Source organism: Phoca vitulina, unplaced genomic scaffold, assembly GCF_004348235.1.
Source record: "Phoca vitulina isolate PV1807 unplaced genomic scaffold, GSC_HSeal_1.0 scaffold30, whole genome shotgun sequence".
In the NCBI taxonomy this organism is placed as follows: domain Eukaryota; kingdom Metazoa; phylum Chordata; class Mammalia; order Carnivora; family Phocidae; genus Phoca; species Phoca vitulina.
In genome coordinates this window covers 9,812,119-9,830,643 of record NW_022589733.1, presented here as the reverse complement: position 1 = coordinate 9,830,643, position 18,525 = coordinate 9,812,119, and the positions used below count along the sequence as shown (strand labels likewise).

Below are 18,525 nucleotides of genomic sequence, written 5' to 3'. Positions count from 1 at the left end.
TCTGGGGTGGTATCGGAGGAAGTCTAGTGGAAACTCAGGACTTTCACCACTGCCCTGAAGAAGTGAGGCCACCTCCCCTGTGGTGTCAGTCAAGAACAACCCTACCCAACAAGAATGAGGAGATCTGCCCTCCCACTTGTCAACAGAGGCCAAGTAGAGAATCTAGACTTCTATCTCCACTTGGCTGTAACCAGGTGCTGGCTGGCCCCCACCCCCCATCCCCTGCTGGAGCAGAATCAGAGAATACCAGCTAAAACAGAAAGTTTAAATAAGATCTAGAGTCTCATGAAAGTGTCCAGATTTCAAAACATCACTAATACCAATAATCAGAAAGATCACAAATGAATAAAAAAAGACAACCAAGGGGCACCTGGGTGGCTCAGTTGGTTGAGCGTCCAACTCCTGGTTTTGGCTCGGGTCATGATCCCCAGGGTCATGAGATCAAGCCCAGTGTCAGGCTCTGCACTCAGCGGGGAGTCTCCTTGAGATCCTCCCCCTCTCTCTCTTCTCCTTCACCTGCTCATTCTCTCTCTCTCTCTCTAAAATAAATAACCTTAAAAAAAAAAAAAAAGACAACCAAGAAATTTCAAAACTGAGATGACAGAGATGTTAGAATTCTCTGACAAAGTGTTAAAGCATCCATAATTTTAAAAAATGGTTCAATGAAACAAATGAAAATATAAGTCTCAGTAAACAAACAGAAGGTGTAAAGAAAACTAAATAGAAATCTTAGAACTGAAAAGTACAATCACTGAAATAAAAAACTCAGTGGGTGGGCTCAACAGCAGGATAAAGGAGACAGAGGAAAGAACCAGTGAACTGGAAGATGGAACAATAGAAATTGATCAGTTTGAACAACAGAGAGAAAGTAGACTGAAAAAAAAATAATAATAAAGAGGAACAGAGCCTCAGGGACTTGTGGGATTGTAACAAAATATTTAATACTTGTTTTATCAGAGTCCCAGAAGGAGAGGATAAAGAGGGCAGGTCTGAAAAAGTACTTGAAGATAATGGCTGAAAACTTCTCAAATTTGGTAAAGGATATAAACCTATAGATTCAAGAAGCTGAATGAATGCCAAGAGGACAATCCAAACAAAGCCACTCTGAGATACATCAAAATTAAACTTCTGAAAGCTAAAGATGAAGGAAAACATCTTGAAAGCAGCCAGAAGAAAACAAGACCTTACATATAAGGGAAAAACAATTGGAATGACAATAGATTTCTCATCAGAAACCATGGAGGCCAGAAGGAAGGGGCAAAATAATTTTTAAGTGCTAAAAGAAAAGAACTGTTAACCCAGAATCCCATACCCATTGGCAGTGTTCTTCAGGAATAAAGGAAAATCTAGACATTTTCAGATGAAGGAAAACTAAGAAAATTTATACCTACCTAAAAAAAAAAAAAACCTAAAGGGAATTCTCTAAACAGAAAGAAAACAACAAAGGAAGGAGCCTTAGAACATCTCCCAAGAGGGATGAAAGAACACGGTAAGCAAAAATGTGGGTAAATGCAATCATCTTTCTTTTTCTTCTTGAGTTTTCTAAACTATATTTGACAGTTAAAGCAAAAATTATTACACCACCTGGTGTGGTTCTAAAATATATAAAGAGAGGGGCACCTGGGTGGCTCAGTCGTTAGGCGTCTGCCTTCGGCTCGGGTCGTGATCCCAGGGTCCTGGGATCGAGCCCCGCATCGGGCTCCCTGCTCCACGGGAAGCCTGCTTCTCCCTCTCCCACTCCCCCTGCTTGTATTCCCTCTCTCGCTGTGTCTCTCTTTGTCAAATAAATAAATAAAATCTTTTTAAAAAAATAAAAATAAAAATAAAATAAAATACATAAAGAGAAAAACTTAAAAACAAATTATAAATTGGTAGAGTGACCTAAAGGGAGGTCTCTATAATAGATTTCTCTATTTCACTCAAACTGGCAAAATGATCATACCAGTAGACATCAAATTATAGACAATGCAATACCACAGGAACCACTAACAAGCTGTACAAAAAGATACGCTCAAAAACATAATAGGTAAACCGAAGTGGAATTGTAAGAAATGTTCAAGTAACTCATGGGAAGGCATGAAAAAGAAAACACAAAAACAAAAAAAGAACAGACAAAACAGAAAATGAAACAGCAGATTGAAGCTCTAGCCTATCAAGAATTACACTAAATGCAAATGGTCTAAATACACCAGTTAAAAATTAGATATTTGCCAGACTGGATTAAAAACCACAACCAAATATATGCCATCTCCAAGAGACTCACTTCAAATGTAATGATATAGGCAGATTGAAAATTAAAGAATGAAAGAAGTTGTATCATGAAAACACGAATCAAAGGAAAGCAGGAGTGATTATATTAATATCAGCTAAAGTAGACTTCAGAAGAAAAAAATTACAGAGACAGAGAAGGACAGTATACACTACTAAAAAGATCAATCTATTGAGAAGATATAACAATTCTAAATAAGTATGTACCAAACAACAGACCTGCCAAATATGTGAAACAAAAACTGCTAGAACTTGGGGTACCTGGGTGGCTCAGTTGGTTAAGCATCTGCCTTCAGCTCAGGTCATGATCCCAGGGTGCTGGGATAAAGCCCCGCATTGGGCTCCCTGCTCAGCAGAGAGCCTGCTTCTCCCTCTGCCTCTAGCATTCCCCCTGCTTGTGTTCTCTCTCTTGCTCACTCTCTCTCAAATAAATAAAATCTTAAAAAAAACTAATAAAACTGAAGAGAAATAGGCAAATCCACAATAATAGTTGAAGACACCAATAGCCTTCTCTCAACTATTGATGGAACAACGAGTTAATCAGCAAGGATATAGAAGAACTCAGTGACACCATCACCAAATATCCAATCAATATTTATATGACAATCCACTCAAGAAATTAAATGCTTTTCTCCTAAGATTAAGAAGAAGGAAAGGATGTCAGGTCTCACTACTTTTACTCCACGTAGTGTTGAAAATTCTAGCCAATGCAAAAAGGTAAGAAAAGGAAGTAAAAGACATACAGACAAGAAAGAAAGAAAGAAAACTCTCTATGTGAAGATGACATGATTATGTAGAGAATCTCACAATGATGCTGGAACAATTGGACAGGCTAAAGGGGAAAAACAATATCAACCTATGTCTTGTACCTCCTACAAAATTGAACTCAAGATGGATCGCAGACTTATATGTAAAACACAAAACTATTGAACTTTTAGAATAAAACATAGGAAAGAATCTTTAGGATCAAGGGCTAGGCAAAGAGTTCTTAGACTTGGCTTCAAAAGCACAATCCATCGAAGGGAAAGTTGATAATTTGGACTTCATTGAAATTTTAAAATTTTGCTTTGTGAAGGATCTTGTTAAGTGGATGAAAAGACAAGCTACAGACTGGGAGAAAATATTTGTAAAACACATATCCAAGAAAGGACTAGTATCTAGAATATATAAAGAACTCTCAAAACTCAACAACAAAAAAGCAAATAATCAAACTAGAACATGAACAAAAGACATGAAGAAATATTTCACGGAAGATGGCATACAGATGGCAAATTAGCACATGAAAAGATGTTCAACAACATCAACCACTAGGAATGCAAATTTAAACTGTAATGAGATATCATGACACATTTATCAGGATGGCTTTAAAAAAAGAAAAAAGGAGAAGAGAGGAGTGACAACCATAAGTGCTGGCAAGGATGTGCAGAAACGGGATCATTCATACATTGCTGGTAGGAACGTAAAATGGTATAGCCGTTCAAGAAAACAGTTTGGCAGGTGGTTTTTTTCTTTTTAAGTAAACCCAATTACCATATGACCCAGGAATTGCACTCCCAGGCATTTATCCCAGAGCAATAAAGACTTATGTTTGCACAAAAACCTGTACATGAACGTTTATAGCAGCTTTATTCATAATAGTCCCAGACTGGAAACAACCCAAACGTTTTTCAATGGATGTATGAATAAACAAACTGTGGTACATCCATATCATGGAATACTACTTGGCAGTGGAAGGAATGAACTATTGATACACGCAGCAACTTGGATGAATTTCCAAAGAATTATGCTGAGTGAAAAAAAGCTATTCCCCAAAGATCACATACTTATGATTCTAATTTTATAACATTCTGGAAATGACCAAAGTATAGAAATAGGGAACAGATTGGTGGTTGCCCGGGGTGAAGGAGGGGTGAGAGTGTGAGAGTGGGAGGGCAGTGGTTGTGGCTATAAAGGGCAACATGACAGATAGACCTTGGTGGGGATGGAAACGTTCCGTATCTTGACTGTTTCAATGTCAGTATCTGGGTTGTGATATTGTACTCTAACACAGATGTCACCACTGAAGGAAACTGGGTGAAGGTCCATGGATCTCTCTGCACTGTAGCTTACAATTTCATGTGACTCTTCAACTATCTCAAAACGTTTAATTAAAAAAAATCTTTAGGGGACGCCTGGGTGGCTCAGATGGTTGGGCATCTGCCTTCGGCTCAGGTCATGGTCCCAGAGTCCTGGGATCGAGCCCCACATCGGGCTCCCTGCTCAGTGGGGAGTCTGCTTCTCCCTCTCCCACTCCCCCTACTTGTGTGCCCTCTCTCACTGTGTCTCTCTCTGCCAAATAAAAAAAATCTTTAGGTGACAATAGTTCACACAGAGAGTAGACTGGGTGAAAATGATGAAGATGGAGAAGGAAGATATATATATAGAGAGAGAGAGAGAGAGCACGCACACACATGAGCGAGCAGGGGGAGGGGCAAAGGGGGAGGGAGACAGGGAACCTCAAGCAGACTGCCTGCTGAGAGCAGAGCTACATGCAGGGCTCAGTCCCACGTCCCTGAGACCATGACCCAAGCTGAAATCAGTAGTGGGACACCTAACTGACTGAGCCACCCAGGCACTCCAAGAAGATTATTGTGAACACTTTTGTTGTGGGGATGGTTGGCCAAAAGTCCTCCAGAGGTTTCTGTCAAGAACAGTTTGCTGTAATGGATCAAGTGCTGGGAGCTCTGTAGGCTGGGGTTTGAGGCAAAGCAGGTGGGGTCAAGTTTGGGAGATGCATGGGGAGTTCAGAAGGTCGAGACCCAGGCCAGCTTGGCCAGCAGGGACCAGTGCAGCTGCTTCCTCCCCTGGCCGTGTGGGGCTGGTTAGCTCAGGCCTAAGGTGGGAGGCTGCTGGGGCTCCTGGGGGCACCCTTGGTGGTCCCGGGCACCACAGTGACTATGCAGGGAAATGTTCAGGGAAAGGGAAGTAGCCCACTAAGAAGCTCCCTGGGCAAGCCTGGGCAAGGCTGAGGCCCAGTGTCTTAGAGGCAGGGGCGTGGATGCCACGGGTGAGTGCGGTGGTTCTTGGTCCCTCCATGCCTTAGGCCTATCTCTCTGAGGACACCTGGACCAGGCTTCGACCTGGAGGCATTTTCCTTTCACAGGGTTTCTGTTGTCCAGGTGCAGCGTTTTGTTTCCTTTTTGTTGTTGTTTGTTTGTTTGTTTTGGGGGTTTTTGTTTGTTTGTTTTTGTTTTTGTTTTTCGGTGGGCAGCAAAGCAGGTTTATTGAGCAATAGCAAAGTGATGGTACAAAGCTCCGAGGAGGGAGGGGACCTGAGAGCGTTGCCCTTTTGTTTTGTTTTGTATATTTGGTCTAAAGCAGCCGATAGGGTGCATCAGAATCACCTAGGAGCTTGATAAAAAACAGGTTTGTGGGCACTACTCCCAGAGATTCTGATTTCATCTGGGGTGGGGCAGGGGGTTTGCATAGCTAGTAAGTTTCAGAGTGATGCTGGTGATGGTCCTTCTGGCCCCGGGAGCACACTTTGAGAACCACTGGTGTACTGGGGTGCAGACAGGAAAACCAGAGGGGTGAGACCTTCCCTCCCCAGGAAGTTCCCTAGGTCCTCACCCCCGCCTGGCACAGCTGAGGGGGCCTGTGGTTTGGGATTCCAGCAGGCCAGCCACCGGACACCCGCACGACAGGCCTGAGGGGCAGGAGGGGAGTGCGTGCGCTGGGGCGTGACACGGAGGAATGGGGTTTGGACTTAAGGCCAAAGTCTCAGGGGGACTGAGAATGGGAGTACTGGGTGTTTTGAGGGTAGAGTGGAGGCCAGGGGAGGGAGAGACTGGCAGGCTGCTAGGGGGGCGGACCTCTGGGGTAGAGGTGCTGTTGACGCTACGAGTGCGTGTGTGGAGGGTTGGGGGCACCGCTGAGGAGGTTTTGGGGAGGCTGGGCTTGGAGGGACCTGGGAGTCCTACTGGGGATAGGGGAGCAATGGGTGTGTGTGTGTGTGTGTGTGCGTGTGCGTGCGCGCGCGTATGATTCCTGAAGGAATTGGGGGTTGAGATTTGGGGGCTGGGAGCTGTTCTAGGGTTCAGCTTTCAGGGGCTGGGAGGCGATAGGAGGCTGGGACTGGGGACCCAGGGAGGGGCGGTGGGGCTGGGCAGGTTGCCGAGGGCGACCTGAAGGGGCGGCGCCGGCGAGCTGTGGGGGCCGGGGCGGAAGCAGGTGTCCCGCGGCTCGGAGGAATACGGCGGGGGCGGGCCTCGGGGCGGTGGGGCGGGGCGGGGCGGGACGCCGGCGGCGGGGGCAACGCAGTCGAGTCTCTGCCGGAGCCCCGCCGGGCGGCCGCGCCTCCCTCGCGCTCCACGCCCGGAGCGGCGCCGCCACCGCCCCGCTGCCCCCGCCGGCCGCGCCGTGACGCGGGCATGAGCCTGGCCCGCCGCCCGCCGAGCAAGCGCCCCGGGCCCGGGCCTTGGCGCCCAGGTAACTTGGGGGGCGCGAGGCGGGGAGGGGGCCCTAGGCCGCGCCCGAGCCCGCGAGACCCTCGGCGACTCCAGCCCGGGAACTCTCCAAGCCCCTGGGACCTACCTACCCTGTCGGCGGAGGGGCCCTCGGGGACCCGCCCGCAAAAGCGCCCCCCGGGCCGCCCGCCCCCACCCGGGCCCCTGAAACTCTCCCCGAGCTCCACCTACCCCAGCTCTCCTCTCCAGGGGAGCCCAGGTCGGGGCCTGCCCTCGCCCCTGCCCCACACAAGCCAGAGACGCCCAGGCCCCTGTGCTCGCTGTTCTGGGCCTGCCATCCCCAAGGGGATATCCCAGCCCATCGCAGCCCCCATCCTCCCCACTTTCCTGCTCCCCATGGCCTGCTCTCTCTCAGCTTCCCCAAATTCCAAGAGACTTCTCTACCCCAGCTGCTCACTGCCCGCCCGCACCTGCAAATGGTTGCTATCCTACAACTTAAACTCATGGCCAGCTCCCCTCCTTTCCTTGAACCTTCCTCCCCTGGCCCTGGGGGACTGCCCACCTTCTCCCCCAAGCCCTCCCCTGCTTCCAGTTAAATGCTTTTTGTCACAGCAAAGAGGGATGCGAGAGGCTGAGCACCTGGGTGACGTGGGCAGAGCAGGGCCTCTGTGCAGGCCAGTCCCACGCTGTGGGTGCATGGCAGTTGCCAGGACACTTGGATGGAGCATTTGGGGTTTAGGGGGCTGCAAGTCAAGGGCAGTGAGAGAGGCCCAGCAGGATTCACGGCAGTGGTTAGAGGCTGGTCTTGTTTAGTGCGGATTCTTTTCTAGCCCCTGGCAGAGAGAGGGGGCTCAAGCGCGGGCCATTTCTGCCCCCCTTCCAGGATGGGTTGTCAGGAGCTGTGCCCCCTCCCACCCCGTTGCTCGCCTCTGTGTGCTTGGGTGCTGCCTACTTTTCAATCCTCCTTCCGGGCAGGGCACCCTACAACTCTGACCAAGGTGGGGGCAGCCTGGCCAGGCCTGGACGCAGCGTCAGCAGTACTCTCTCCCCCGAGGCAGCTTTGAACTCGGCTGGGTCTGGGGCCCGGCCGGTTCTCCAGGAACGACAGTTTGCTGGCCATGACGGTCAGCCCTGTGAAAGCCCTGGGACCCGGGGAAGTGGGAGCCCGTCGCTGCTTCCAGGCCTCTGGAAGTTGAGCTGGGTCCTGCCAGGTGGATATGAGTGGTGGTGGGAGGGAGGAGGAGGAGGACAAATCCTGGAGACAATTATGCTTTCAGTCCCCAATTATTGAGCACCTACTCTGCACTAGGCACCAGTCTGTGCACTGGGATGGAGCTATATATAACTAGACAGACAAGGCACTGATGTTCTAGAGTGTTCTGGGAGACAGAGAGTGGCCGAGCAGCAAAGGAAGAGATGAAGGAAGAAGACAACCCTATAGTGATGTGTGTGATGGAAGACAGTGAGGCTGGATGGAGACTGACTGGCAGGCTTCTTTGGCCAGGGTGGTCAGGGAAGGCTTCTCGGAGGAGGTGACGTTTGAGCTGAGACCTGAATGAGGCAGTAGCATGAACCTTGGACCGTCTGAGCAAACAGTGTTGTAGGCGTGGAGCAGCAAGTGCAGGGGTCCTGCGTGGGAAGGATTTAGGCCTGTTGAGGAACGGATAGAAGGCGCCCATGCATACATTGCAGGGGGAGATGAGGCCAGAGCGTTGGGCGAGGGACCAGGAGAGAGCAGGGTGGCGTATGCGCCAGCAGAGCATCACTTTCCTGACTTAAGGGCCCTTAACACCGTGGCTGTGCCGATGTTCCCTCCTCCCTCTGTTCCTCTCTGTCCAGATCTGTCTTTGCCACCCACCTGGGATGAGACCTGCCGTGTTAGGGGCGGTGGTTCCCCGTGAGGGGGTTTGCAGGGGTGGAGGCAGAGGGTAGGATGGGGGAATCCCGTCCTGGCCCCTGATAAGCATCACGCTGGGGGGGAGAGGGCCCCAGTACAGGTGATGGGAAATGTCCCTGGTGCCGGAGAGAATCCTGCCGATAGGATCTTTGCCGGGGGTGAGATGGCGAGATGACAGCGGGGGCAGGTAGGGCTGTCCCTGAAGCCCTGATAGGATCCTGTCTGTCCTGGGGTGGGGGGCCCAGCCAGGCAGGCAGCCGCTCCTGCTCAGCCATTGCTTTGCCCACAGCGGCAAGTAGCGTCTGTCCCAGAGCCGAAGCCCCCAGGCAGAATCGAGGTGCAGGGAGGGCGTGCTTCTGCCCTAGGGGGCAAGTGGGCATGGGCCTTGTCCCCGCCGCTCTGCTGCGCACCGGGGAGTCTCCGTGCCCTTGCCCCGCAGGACCCCTGCCCTTCCTGGGGAGAGCTGGGGAAAGGGCCCTCTCTGGACAGGAGCCCTTAGTGGCCCGGCTCAGGGTGGGTCCTGTGTCTGGTTGAGCGGCCATGCTGACGCCGAACTGGGAGGGGGGAATGGGGGGCCCTGCTGGGCACTCTGCTTAGCTTTTCGGGGTATTCGGAGCTGAGCTCCCAGGCCCGAGACCTCAGGCCTTGAAGGAGTGGGGCATTCTTCCCGGCCGCAGGCGGGCTCGTGAGAGGCCGAGCAGGTGGGAGCTCAGCAGTGATGGGGAAAGTGGCCTCAGCCCTGTTCCTGGCCTTCCGAGCACCACGGAGCCACACTCCCCGCCGGGGCCTCCCTCTCCAGCTCCACGCAGTGCAGTCCCTCAGGGGATGTGTTCGTGCGGGGTACCCCCCACGCCTGATCCCGCTGCCCGTCAGATTTGTGGGTCCACCTGTTGGCCTTTCCCCCTCCCTCCCTTACTCCCCTTTGCTGTACCCCTGTGGCTCCCAGGCTGGGCCTTGGTCTTGCAAACTCCATTAGGGACTGAGTGTGGCCAGGTGAGCCGCCAAGCCCTTTGCTACCCAGGCTTCCCGTGTCAGCTTGCTCTTCCGCTGGTTTACTTCTGCGGGGCTGACTCTAGGGCCCGGGGCGCGGGCCTGCGCACAGGCGGCCACGGCAGTGGTGCTGAGAGCTTGGCATCGCAGTCGCTTGGGAAGGTAGCCGGTCGGTGGAGCCGTGACAAGGGGCCTGCACCGGGCAGGTGGAAGGCTGGGTTAGGGTGGTTTCACAGCCTTTAAAATAAAAATAGCCTTAGTTTTCAAGGCAGAAGCTGTGGGTCCCAAGTGGGCAGACAGATGCCCATGGATTTATTTCCTCTTTTAAAGTAGATGGGGAAACTGAGGCACAGAGAAGTGAAGTGGGTACCCAGAGCCGCCAGGCCGCTAGATTCACATTCCTGGCTGTGCCACATCCCAGGTTGCCGTGAGTGAACCCAGAGGCCTTGTGGCCAGGGGCCAGCCTGCTGTCATCTTGGAGGAGAATTTTACGGAGGGGGGTCCTCGCCGACTTTCCAGTGTCTGCCGGCCAGAGCCCAGGTGTGGCAGGGCTGCTTGGGGCCAGTGCTGGGGAGGGGAGCCTAGACCAGACTTCACAGGCGGAAAGCAGAGCCCTGGGGTGCCCCATCTGGGAGGGCCTTGGGCCCCAGGGGGCTGGGCTAGCGGGAGTGAGTGGGCAGGGAGGCAGCTGAGGGTGTGCTGAAGAGGCTTTCGGGTGCAGGTGGGCTAGGGGAGCATTACCCTCTCCGCCCCTCCCCTTGTTTGTGTGTGCCCACTGGGGTAGGCCCATCTGTTCCTTGTTAGGGACTCAGCAGACAGTCCTTCGGGAGAGAATTAATGCCATGTTGCTGGCAGATGCAGCAGCACGCCGGCCCCAGGGCTTCATCCTGACAGCACAGACGCCCAGCCGACCCCAGAAATGGTGCCGCGTTCCCACCTAGCAATCCTGGAGACACGGGGGGCCGTGTTGCTGCGCCTGGGGGGCAGAGAGGGCTTCAGTGCTGGTAGGCAGCCGGACGTGTCCGCAGGACATTCCCACCCCCCGGGCCTGCCTCCGTCACCCGCTCCGAGACTTCTCATTCATCGTTGGCTGCGCCCTAGACTTGCTGTGTGACCTCAGCCCTGCTGCTTCTCCTTTCTAGGCAACTTTCTTTTCCCCATCTGTAGAATGGGTATGTTGGACCGCGTCATTGCTGAGACACCCCCGCCTCCCCTAGTCTGCGTCCCAGCTATGTGTTTTATCTGCCCGCTCCTGAGCGGCCCTGCTGGCATCCCCCTTGGTGCCGTGTCCTCAACCCCAGGCCCGGGTGACTGCTGGTTCTCTCTGTAATTAACTCCCGCCCATGCTCAGGACGTGGGGCACCAGCGCCCGCGGCCCTGCAGACCAGCCGGTTTTCCTAGCACAGTGCCAGGCCGAGGCGACTGCCTCCACAGTGGCCACCTCCAGCCGGCCCAGCACATTCCTCAGGCTTATCTGGGGGCCCGCCCCGCCCCGCCCCACCGGACTCTGCCCTCCCACCCAGGAAGCAGCACCCAGAGGAGCTGCTGAAGAGTTCAGGGGCCGGGAGGAGGGCCTGAGTGGGCTGGAGAGAACCAGGTATAGAATGGGGTGGGGCAGAGGGGTCTACTGAGATTGACAAGGCAAATTGTCCTGAACGAACCTCGAACCTCGGGGAGTGTGGGGTTCACTCAGACCCCAGACTCTGTGCCATCTCCTGGGAACCCCCGCCTCCCCTCTCGTGGAAGGCTCTCCCGTGAGGTTCCTGGGCATGGGAGGGGGCCTGGCCCTGGGCCCGTCACCCTAAGTCTGCTCCAGAGTTGTAACGGGACAGGGGACACGGGACCGCAGCTCCCGGGCCACCTCCCTCTGTCCCCAGCTCCATAGTGGGAGCCAGCGCCAGTCCTCCCAGGAAGGGGTTAACCGCCAGCCCCAGCCGTGAGGGAGGGGACTGGGCTGGACCATTTTCCTCGCTGCGGCCTCCACCTCGGTTTTCCTGAATGGTTCTGCCGTCCCGGGGTGGGGAGGGAAGGGAAGGAAGGAGGGCGGGCGGAGGGAGGGAGCAGTGTGGGACGAGGAAGGAAAAAAAGAGCGAGACAGCCAGGGGAAGAGAAAGATGTCACTGTCGAATCTCCCTGTCATTCTTCTTTCCAGCCGGCGCCGGGCAGAGGAGCGGCTAGAACAATGCTGAGGCGGGCGAGGTGAGGAGCGGCCGGCGCGGCCCCGCCGACGGAGCGTCTGGAACAGGTGATAGGAGGATCCGGAAACCCAGGCCACCTGGGCAGCCCTCCCCGCGCCCGGCCCGGCGCCCCGGCTGGGCGGGGGGGGAGACCATGGCGACCAATTTCAACGACATCGTCAAGCAAGGCTACGTGAAGATGAAGAGCAGGAAGCTGGGGGTGAGCCGCCGGCTGGGGGGGGGGTGCCGGCCGGGAGCCCGGGGTGGGGGGAGCTGGCGCGCGGATGCCCGCGGGGCCGGCGTCGCGCACTCGTGGTCTCGAGGCTTGTGGCCGGTGGCTGCCCGGCATGTGCCGCCTGCGCTCCCCCCCCAGGCGGCCGTGGCCGGCGTCCCAGTGGCTGGGCCAGCGGTGGCCGCCGACGGGCAGGCGGCTCCCCTGCCATTGTTGAAGTTGTGGCCCGGCCGGCGGCTGCGGGGCCGCGTCGGAGCGGAGACCCGCCTCCCCCGGCCGCCTCCCGGCCTCACCGCCCCGCGTCTCCCCTCCCCTCGCCTGGCCTCCTTTACGTCCGTCGTCTCCCCCAGCCGCCCGTGGCTTTCTGTGTGCGGCTCCTTCGGTGTTTCTTTTGGTTATTGCTCTCACTGTTAGAGAAGTGTTGGGAGAGGACAGCAGTCGCCGGCGGGGCAGGGCAGTGGTGGGAGGGCGCGGAGGGTGCAGAAGCTGGTGTTCATGTGGCTTATGAATGGGAACTTAGGGCAGGATGGCCGGTGGCTCTGGGACAGGCTGCTTGCCTCCCAAGTTGTCGGCGGAGGCTCCTTGCTCGCGGGGTGCTTGGCCCAGAACTGGGGGCTCAGCGGGTCTGTGGGGATGAGGCCTCAGACACACCTCTTCTGCCCGCCCCGCAGGGCCTGAGCAGGGGCTCCGGGGACCAACTTAGTGATCTTGGTGAGGTTGTCCAAGAGCTGCCTCTCTTCCCCTGCCCACCCTCCCCCACCTCCAGTGAGGGGTCTTGGTAGCCGCACCCTCCCAGTAGGAAGGTAGCCCTCCCAACGGAGTTGGCCCAAGTCTGTGTTTCCCGCCCCCCCTTCCCTGTCTCGCTCTTCCTCCCCTCCCCCATTGCCCTGATGGCGGTGGGGTGGGATCGGAGTGCTCAAGGCTTCCTGGCTCAGCCTGAGTGGGGTGGGGGAGGAGTAAAGCTCTGATACGGCTTCCCTGCCCGGATACCAGACTGAACAGGGCTTGGCCTTAGAGAAGGGTGGTTCTTGCCCCTCCTCCCCGTCTGTGGCCCTGCGGCCCCTGTGGGGTGTGTGCTGTCCGGGCCGAGTGCAGTGGCTGAGCTGTGGGCACGTCGGGAGGCTTGGCTGGAATTGAATTTGTATCCCAACCTGGGTTCCAGCCTGGGAGTCGGGCCCTGGTGGGCATCAGCCGCCTTGCTGTTGTGCTGAGAGGTGGGGGGGAGAGGGGAGCCCACCTGGCGCACAGAACAAGGAGAGAAGTTGAAGCTGAGGTGGGGGCCCAAGGGAGCAGGGGCCCAGCTTCTAGTATGGCTCCTCGTTCCTGTGGGCCGGGGTCTAGCCGGTCGCCAGGGGCCACTTGGGCCCAGGCCCTGTACTGGGCAGAGCTTACCAGAAAGGCAAGCCCCTTGAGGCCGCCACTTGGGCTCAGTATCGGACCTGTTCCAGGAGGAGACCTGGGAACCAAGTGGCCTGCAGGTGGGCACAGCGAGGGACTGGGAGCCGGGGTGTGGGCTGTGGCCAGACCCAATTTGGGTCTCCCTCTGCCTGGGGGATTCAGCTTCCCCCTGCAGGTCTGATGTGAGGGGCTCAGTCACCCGGCCATTCTCGTCCCAGGGCGGCCCTTCTTGTCTCGGCTCACAAAGGTGAGGTGGGAGGGGCGGAAAGAGAGGGGGGCAGACCCTTCTCCCCGCCAGGGCCTTCGTCTGGCAGAGCTGTGGCAGAGTTCGGAAGTGCTGATCAAAGACCATGAGAAGTGGGGAAAGAGGGCTCTTGAGCACAGTGGCTCCCCGGGGCTGTGTGTGTGTGTGTATCTGTCTGTAACCAGGCCGCCAGGGTGCTCAGGCCCCTGGGCCTCTGCCCCCACGCCGCAGGCCGCAGGCCGCACGGAGCCCGAGCTGGTAGGCTCATTCACTGGTCCGTGCGTTCATTCATGGGCTCTTCGTATGGTCCTGCACTCGTTCAGCAGAGCTGTGCTGGCACGGTTACCAGGACGGGAGGGCAGATTCTGAGAGGAAAACAGTCTGGCCTAGAGGAGCTGCCCAGTGGAGACCTGGGGCTGCTGTGGTTTAGGCGGCCAGGCCAGGGGTGGCGCCAGGGCCATGCGGACGGGGGCAGACATGCCTCCTAGAGCCCCAGATAGGAGCCATTAATGGTTCTGAGTGGTTTCCTGGCATGGGGACCTGGTGGCCGCATGGCAGAGCGGGCCGTGGAGGGGCCGCGGGCTTGGGGCTGTGGCCCCCTTGCTTCCTCCGCTCTGCTCTGGCTCCCCTCGGGCTCCCCTCCGCCTCCCTACGGTTGCCAGTGAGAGGGTGAACCGGAGATTCCTTGGGAATGGGCTGTGCCAGGCTTCTGGAGTGCTCGCTGACAGAGTGGGTGCATCCCGGCCAGACTCTGGGCTGGAAGAGAGCCTGGGATTGAGGGGGCCGGGAAGGAAAAGTCAGCAGCCTGGGCAGGTGGCTAGGCCGCCCCTCAGGGGCTTTGCCCAGCCGGTTTGCCCCTGGCTCCTCGCCTGTCGGGAGGAGTGCATGAAGCTGCAGAGGATGTAGGCGGTCTCAGGCACAGGGTCACTGGCGGGGTTGGACAGGAGGGAGCCGTGCCTGGGAAGGCCCCGTGCTCTGGGGTGACCCCAGGTTCTTGGCACTGCCCCTTTACCTGAGAGCCTCTGGCTTCCCACCTGGAACAGGGAACTAATCCTGGCGCCCTGCAGTCCAGGGTGTCAGAGAAGGAAGAGCGGGCGGCCAGGGACGGGAGGGGCGGGTATGATCCACATCCAGAGCCCTCCGCCGGCTCTGAGAACGAGGGCCGGGGTGACGTGCAGGCTGCGAGCCCGCACAGGGGGCTAGTCCCTGTCCCTAGGACACGCCCTCCCTTGTGGCCGACACGGCCGAGGCCCGGACAGCACGTTTATGCAGTGGGCTCCATGTGTCAGCTCTGGGCCGAGCCAGCCTTTTTAAAATATTGGCCCCAACATTTATCAGCTGTGACTTAACTTCTTGGTGCCTCAGTTCCCTATCTGTAGAGTGCAGATGATAAACCAACCTCCAGAGTGACCCTGAGGTTAACCGTGAGGAGTGCTGGGTACAAAAGGGAAGCACTCAGTAAATGCTGGTTGGCTGTTTCTGTTAAGCTGAGAGCTGAGCGCACAGTACTTGGTGACTCAGAGTACCGTTTGTGGGACAGCCTTTCAGAGCCAGCGAAGAAATGCCTGCTTTCTCAATTTGGGGAGGGGGCCGTCCCCCAAGGGGTGTCACTGCTGGTGCCTGCCATCCCCAGGTTGTCTCCTGGGCCGGGTCTCCGGGGAAGGCTGGGTAGCACTGCCCCCCTGCGGTAGGCAAGGGTAACTTCAGGGCCATGTGGGCGGCAGTGGTCCCAGGAGGCCTGACCCCCCCTCCCCCCACCACCTTGTCTCACCCCACAGATTTACCGGAGGTGCTGGCTGGTGTTCCGGAAATCCTCCAGCAAGGGGCCCCAGCGGCTGGAGAAGTATCCGGATGAGAAGTCAGTGTGCCTCCGAGGCTGCCCCAAGGTTAGGGGGGCCTGGGCCCTAGCTCCCCCGGTCTGTAGCAGTGATGATTTGCTGAGTCCTGAGGTCCGCGAGCACCCTCCTGGGGGTGGCACAACTGGGGGTGGGGGGACGTAGAGGGTGGCTCTCCAGCCTGGCTCAGTCCCTTGTGGACGCTGTCCCAGGTGACCGAGATCAGCAACGTCAAGTGTGTCACGCGGCTCCCCAAGGAGACCAAGAGGCAGGCGGTGGCCATCATATTCACTGACGACTCGGCGCGTACCTTCACCTGCGACTCAGGTGAGGAGCTGGGGCTGCGGGCTTCCGTCCAGCCTCCCCCGGGGCCAGTCATGGTCCAGTCGGGAGGAGGCAGAGCAGGACCAGCCCTGGCTGGGGCCAAAGGCCTTGGAGAGGGAGGCAGGGCTGGGCTGGGGTGAAAGTAGGGGGTGGCCTTTGAGGGAGCAGGTCGCCAGGATGAGGTGGGACAGGCAGGCAGGACCCACTGGCCTTGCCCTCCCTGCCCTACATGGTGGGAATACTTCAAGCTGAGGCAGATGGGGTGGGCTGCTGGGGGACCCTGGGCTGGCACGAGCTACCCCTTTCTCTAGAGCTGGAGGCGGAGGAATGGTACAAGACGCTGTCCGTGGAGTGCCTGGGTTCGCGACTCAACGACATCAGTCTGGGCGAGCCGGACCTCCTAGCCCCGGGGGTGCAGTGTGAGCAGACAGGTGAGGCCTGGCACTGGCAAGGGGCGGCGGTGGGGGGGGGTCCTTCCCTGGGGAGGCTCCAGGCCTGCTCCTCTCCCTCTGCAGACCGCTTCAACGTCTTCCTGCTGCCCTGCCCCAACCTGGACGTGTACGGCGAGTGCAAGCTGCAGATCACCCACGAGAACATCTACCTCTGGGACGTACACAACCCCCGCGCCAAGCTCGTCTCGTGGCCCCTGTGCTCACTGCGTCGCTACGGCCGGGACGCCACGCGCTTCACCTTCGAGGCTGGCCGGTAGGACCCTCTCGCCTCCCTGCCCTGACCCACCGCGGTCACGCACGGTGCTGGGAGCTTTAGTTATCTGTCAGCACAGAAAACCAGAAGGGAATGTAAGATTCCCATTTTACGGATGAACACGTCAAGGCTCACGCAGGCAGGTAGGGCGCAGCTGTTTACCAAAGTCAAGCTGCTTGGGCTCAAGTCAGAGCGGGTGCCGGGGCTTACAGCTGTGTCTGTGGGCAGGGGCTCCGTTTCTTCACTGCCGAATAGGGCATCAGAAAAGCACGCCCCCTCGTAGCATTACAGTGAGGACTGGGCAACCTCTAGCTTGAACTCCGCAGCCAGCAGGCCTCGACGTACATGCTGCGGAGTCCTCTGTACGCCCCGGGTTTGCTTACTGCCTGCCTGCGTGCCTGTTTCCTCTGCAAACTGGTTCGAGAAAGCTCAGACGGAGGAAGCCTGACGGTGCGCAGACCAGAGGGGCAAGAGAAAGACCGAGTGGGCGGGTTGTCAAGCACTGAGCTCACCTGGTACCCACAAACGGCCCGGCATGTCTGGGCTGTGCGGACGGCCCCCCCGGCCACCAGCCCTGCCTGTTCCCCAGAAGGCCGGGGGTGCGGCCCCCACACGCTGCCCTCTGTGCCTCTCGCATCCCTAGGATGTGCGATGCTGGGGAAGGGCTCTACACCTTCCAGACCCAGGAAGGGGAACAGATTTACCAGCGGGTCCACAGTGCCACCCTGGCCATCGCTGAGCAGCACAAGCGCGTGCTGCTGGAGATGGAGAAGAACGTGCGGGTGAGACTCTGGGCATCAGCCAGTCCGGGAAGCCAGGGGGCGGGCAGGCCGTAGGGCTGACGGCTGGGAGGAAGCCCCGGCCCCCAGAGCTGACGGGAGGGCCTCTGCCCCGCAGCTGCTGAACCAGGGCACGGAACATTACTCGTACCCCTGCACGCCCACCGCCATGCTGCCCCGAAGCGCCTACTGGCACCACATCACGGGCTCCCAGAACATGGCCGAGGCCTCCAGCTACGCCGGTGAGTCCCCGCCGGGCCCCCCCCGCTCCCCTGCCTTCTGCACGGGGCTCCTCGGACCCGCCCCTGAGGCCTGAGCCTGCCTGTGTCCACAGGTGAGGGGTACGGGGCAGCCCAGGCCAGCTCCGAAACGGACCTCCTCAACCGATTCATCCTGCTAAAGCCAAAGCCCAGCCAGGGGGACAGCGGCGAGGCCAAGACCCCAGCCCAGTGACGGCGGGGCTGGTGCACCACAGGACCGCCGCGGCGTACCGTGGACAGCCGCTGGGGGCTGCCAGCCCGGAGCCCGGAGAAATGGAGCAAGCTGTCCCTTCCTTGCCCCCAGGGGTGAGCCTGGACCAAGGCACAGGGCTGGCCACAGCACCAGGGCATGTGTGAGGGCTGGAGCTACTGGGGGACTGTATACTGTTAAGGATTTTAATATATATGGCTTATGACATATTCTATATTAATGAGATTTCCCCCTCCCCACCACATACACATTTTTTAATCCCATGACCAGGTCCCAGTCAAGGCTGTGTTTGAACGTGAGGGCAGCGGTCCCGTCCTCTGTGGGACAGCCCTCCCGCTGCCGGGGCCAGAGGAGGGGACAGCTCGAGGCTGGCGCTGGGACTGCTGGCACTCCCCGAGCACCCCAGGGGCTAAGACAGCAGGTGGCTTCTCTGTTCCTCTGGGCCTCGGTGGCACGGGAAGGATCAGCTTCCAGGGTGCCGTTTCGCAGCCTTGCACTTGAGAGCTTTGAGCAGAGGTGACAGCTGGTTGACACCTCAGGTGAAAATCTGGTTTTAAAACGTAATTTTTGCCTAGGCTCCTTCCCGCTTCATAGGCTGAGAAGATCCCCCAGGGGCAGGGGTGCTGGTTCCCTCAGTCAGACGGAGGGTGGCCAGTCCCGAGCTCTTCCCTGCCGGAGGGCAGGCTGCGGCAGGACTGCTGTGGGGAGCACCCCTGCTGCCCCCCCCCCCCCCCCCCCCCCACTGACCGAGGGTAGGTGA

General features: G+C 57.4%; 1 protein-coding gene across 1 annotated transcript; it reads left to right on the top strand.

The window, feature by feature from the left end:
• Positions 1-11,640: 11,640 nt before the first annotated feature.
• Positions 11,641-18,496, top strand: DOK4 (docking protein 4). Its single transcript, XM_032424430.1, has 8 exons — positions 11,641-11,997; positions 15,430-15,537; positions 15,699-15,813; positions 16,122-16,241; positions 16,326-16,515; positions 17,159-17,297; positions 17,413-17,536; positions 17,629-18,496. Exons 1-8 carry the CDS (start codon positions 11,932-11,934, stop codon positions 17,745-17,747), a joined length of 981 nt encoding a protein of 326 aa, XP_032280321.1. The 5' UTR covers positions 11,641-11,931; the 3' UTR covers positions 17,748-18,496.
• The last annotated feature ends 29 nt before the right edge of the window (positions 18,497-18,525 follow it).

What these genes read in the sequence shown, in the direction of transcription:
- DOK4 (XM_032424430.1), top strand. Translation starts at nt 11,932, where the DNA reads ATGGCGACCAATTTCAACGACATCGTCAAGCAAGGCTACGTGAAGATG. An exon ending in GCCTCCGAGGCTGCCCCAAG is followed by an intron (nt 15,538 to 15,698) that starts GTTAGGGGGGCC and finishes ACGCTGTCCCAG; the next exon opens with GTGACCGAGATCAGCAACGT. An exon ending in AGATGGAGAAGAACGTGCGG is followed by an intron (nt 17,298 to 17,412) that starts GTGAGACTCTGG and finishes TCTGCCCCGCAG; the next exon opens with CTGCTGAACCAGGGCACGGA.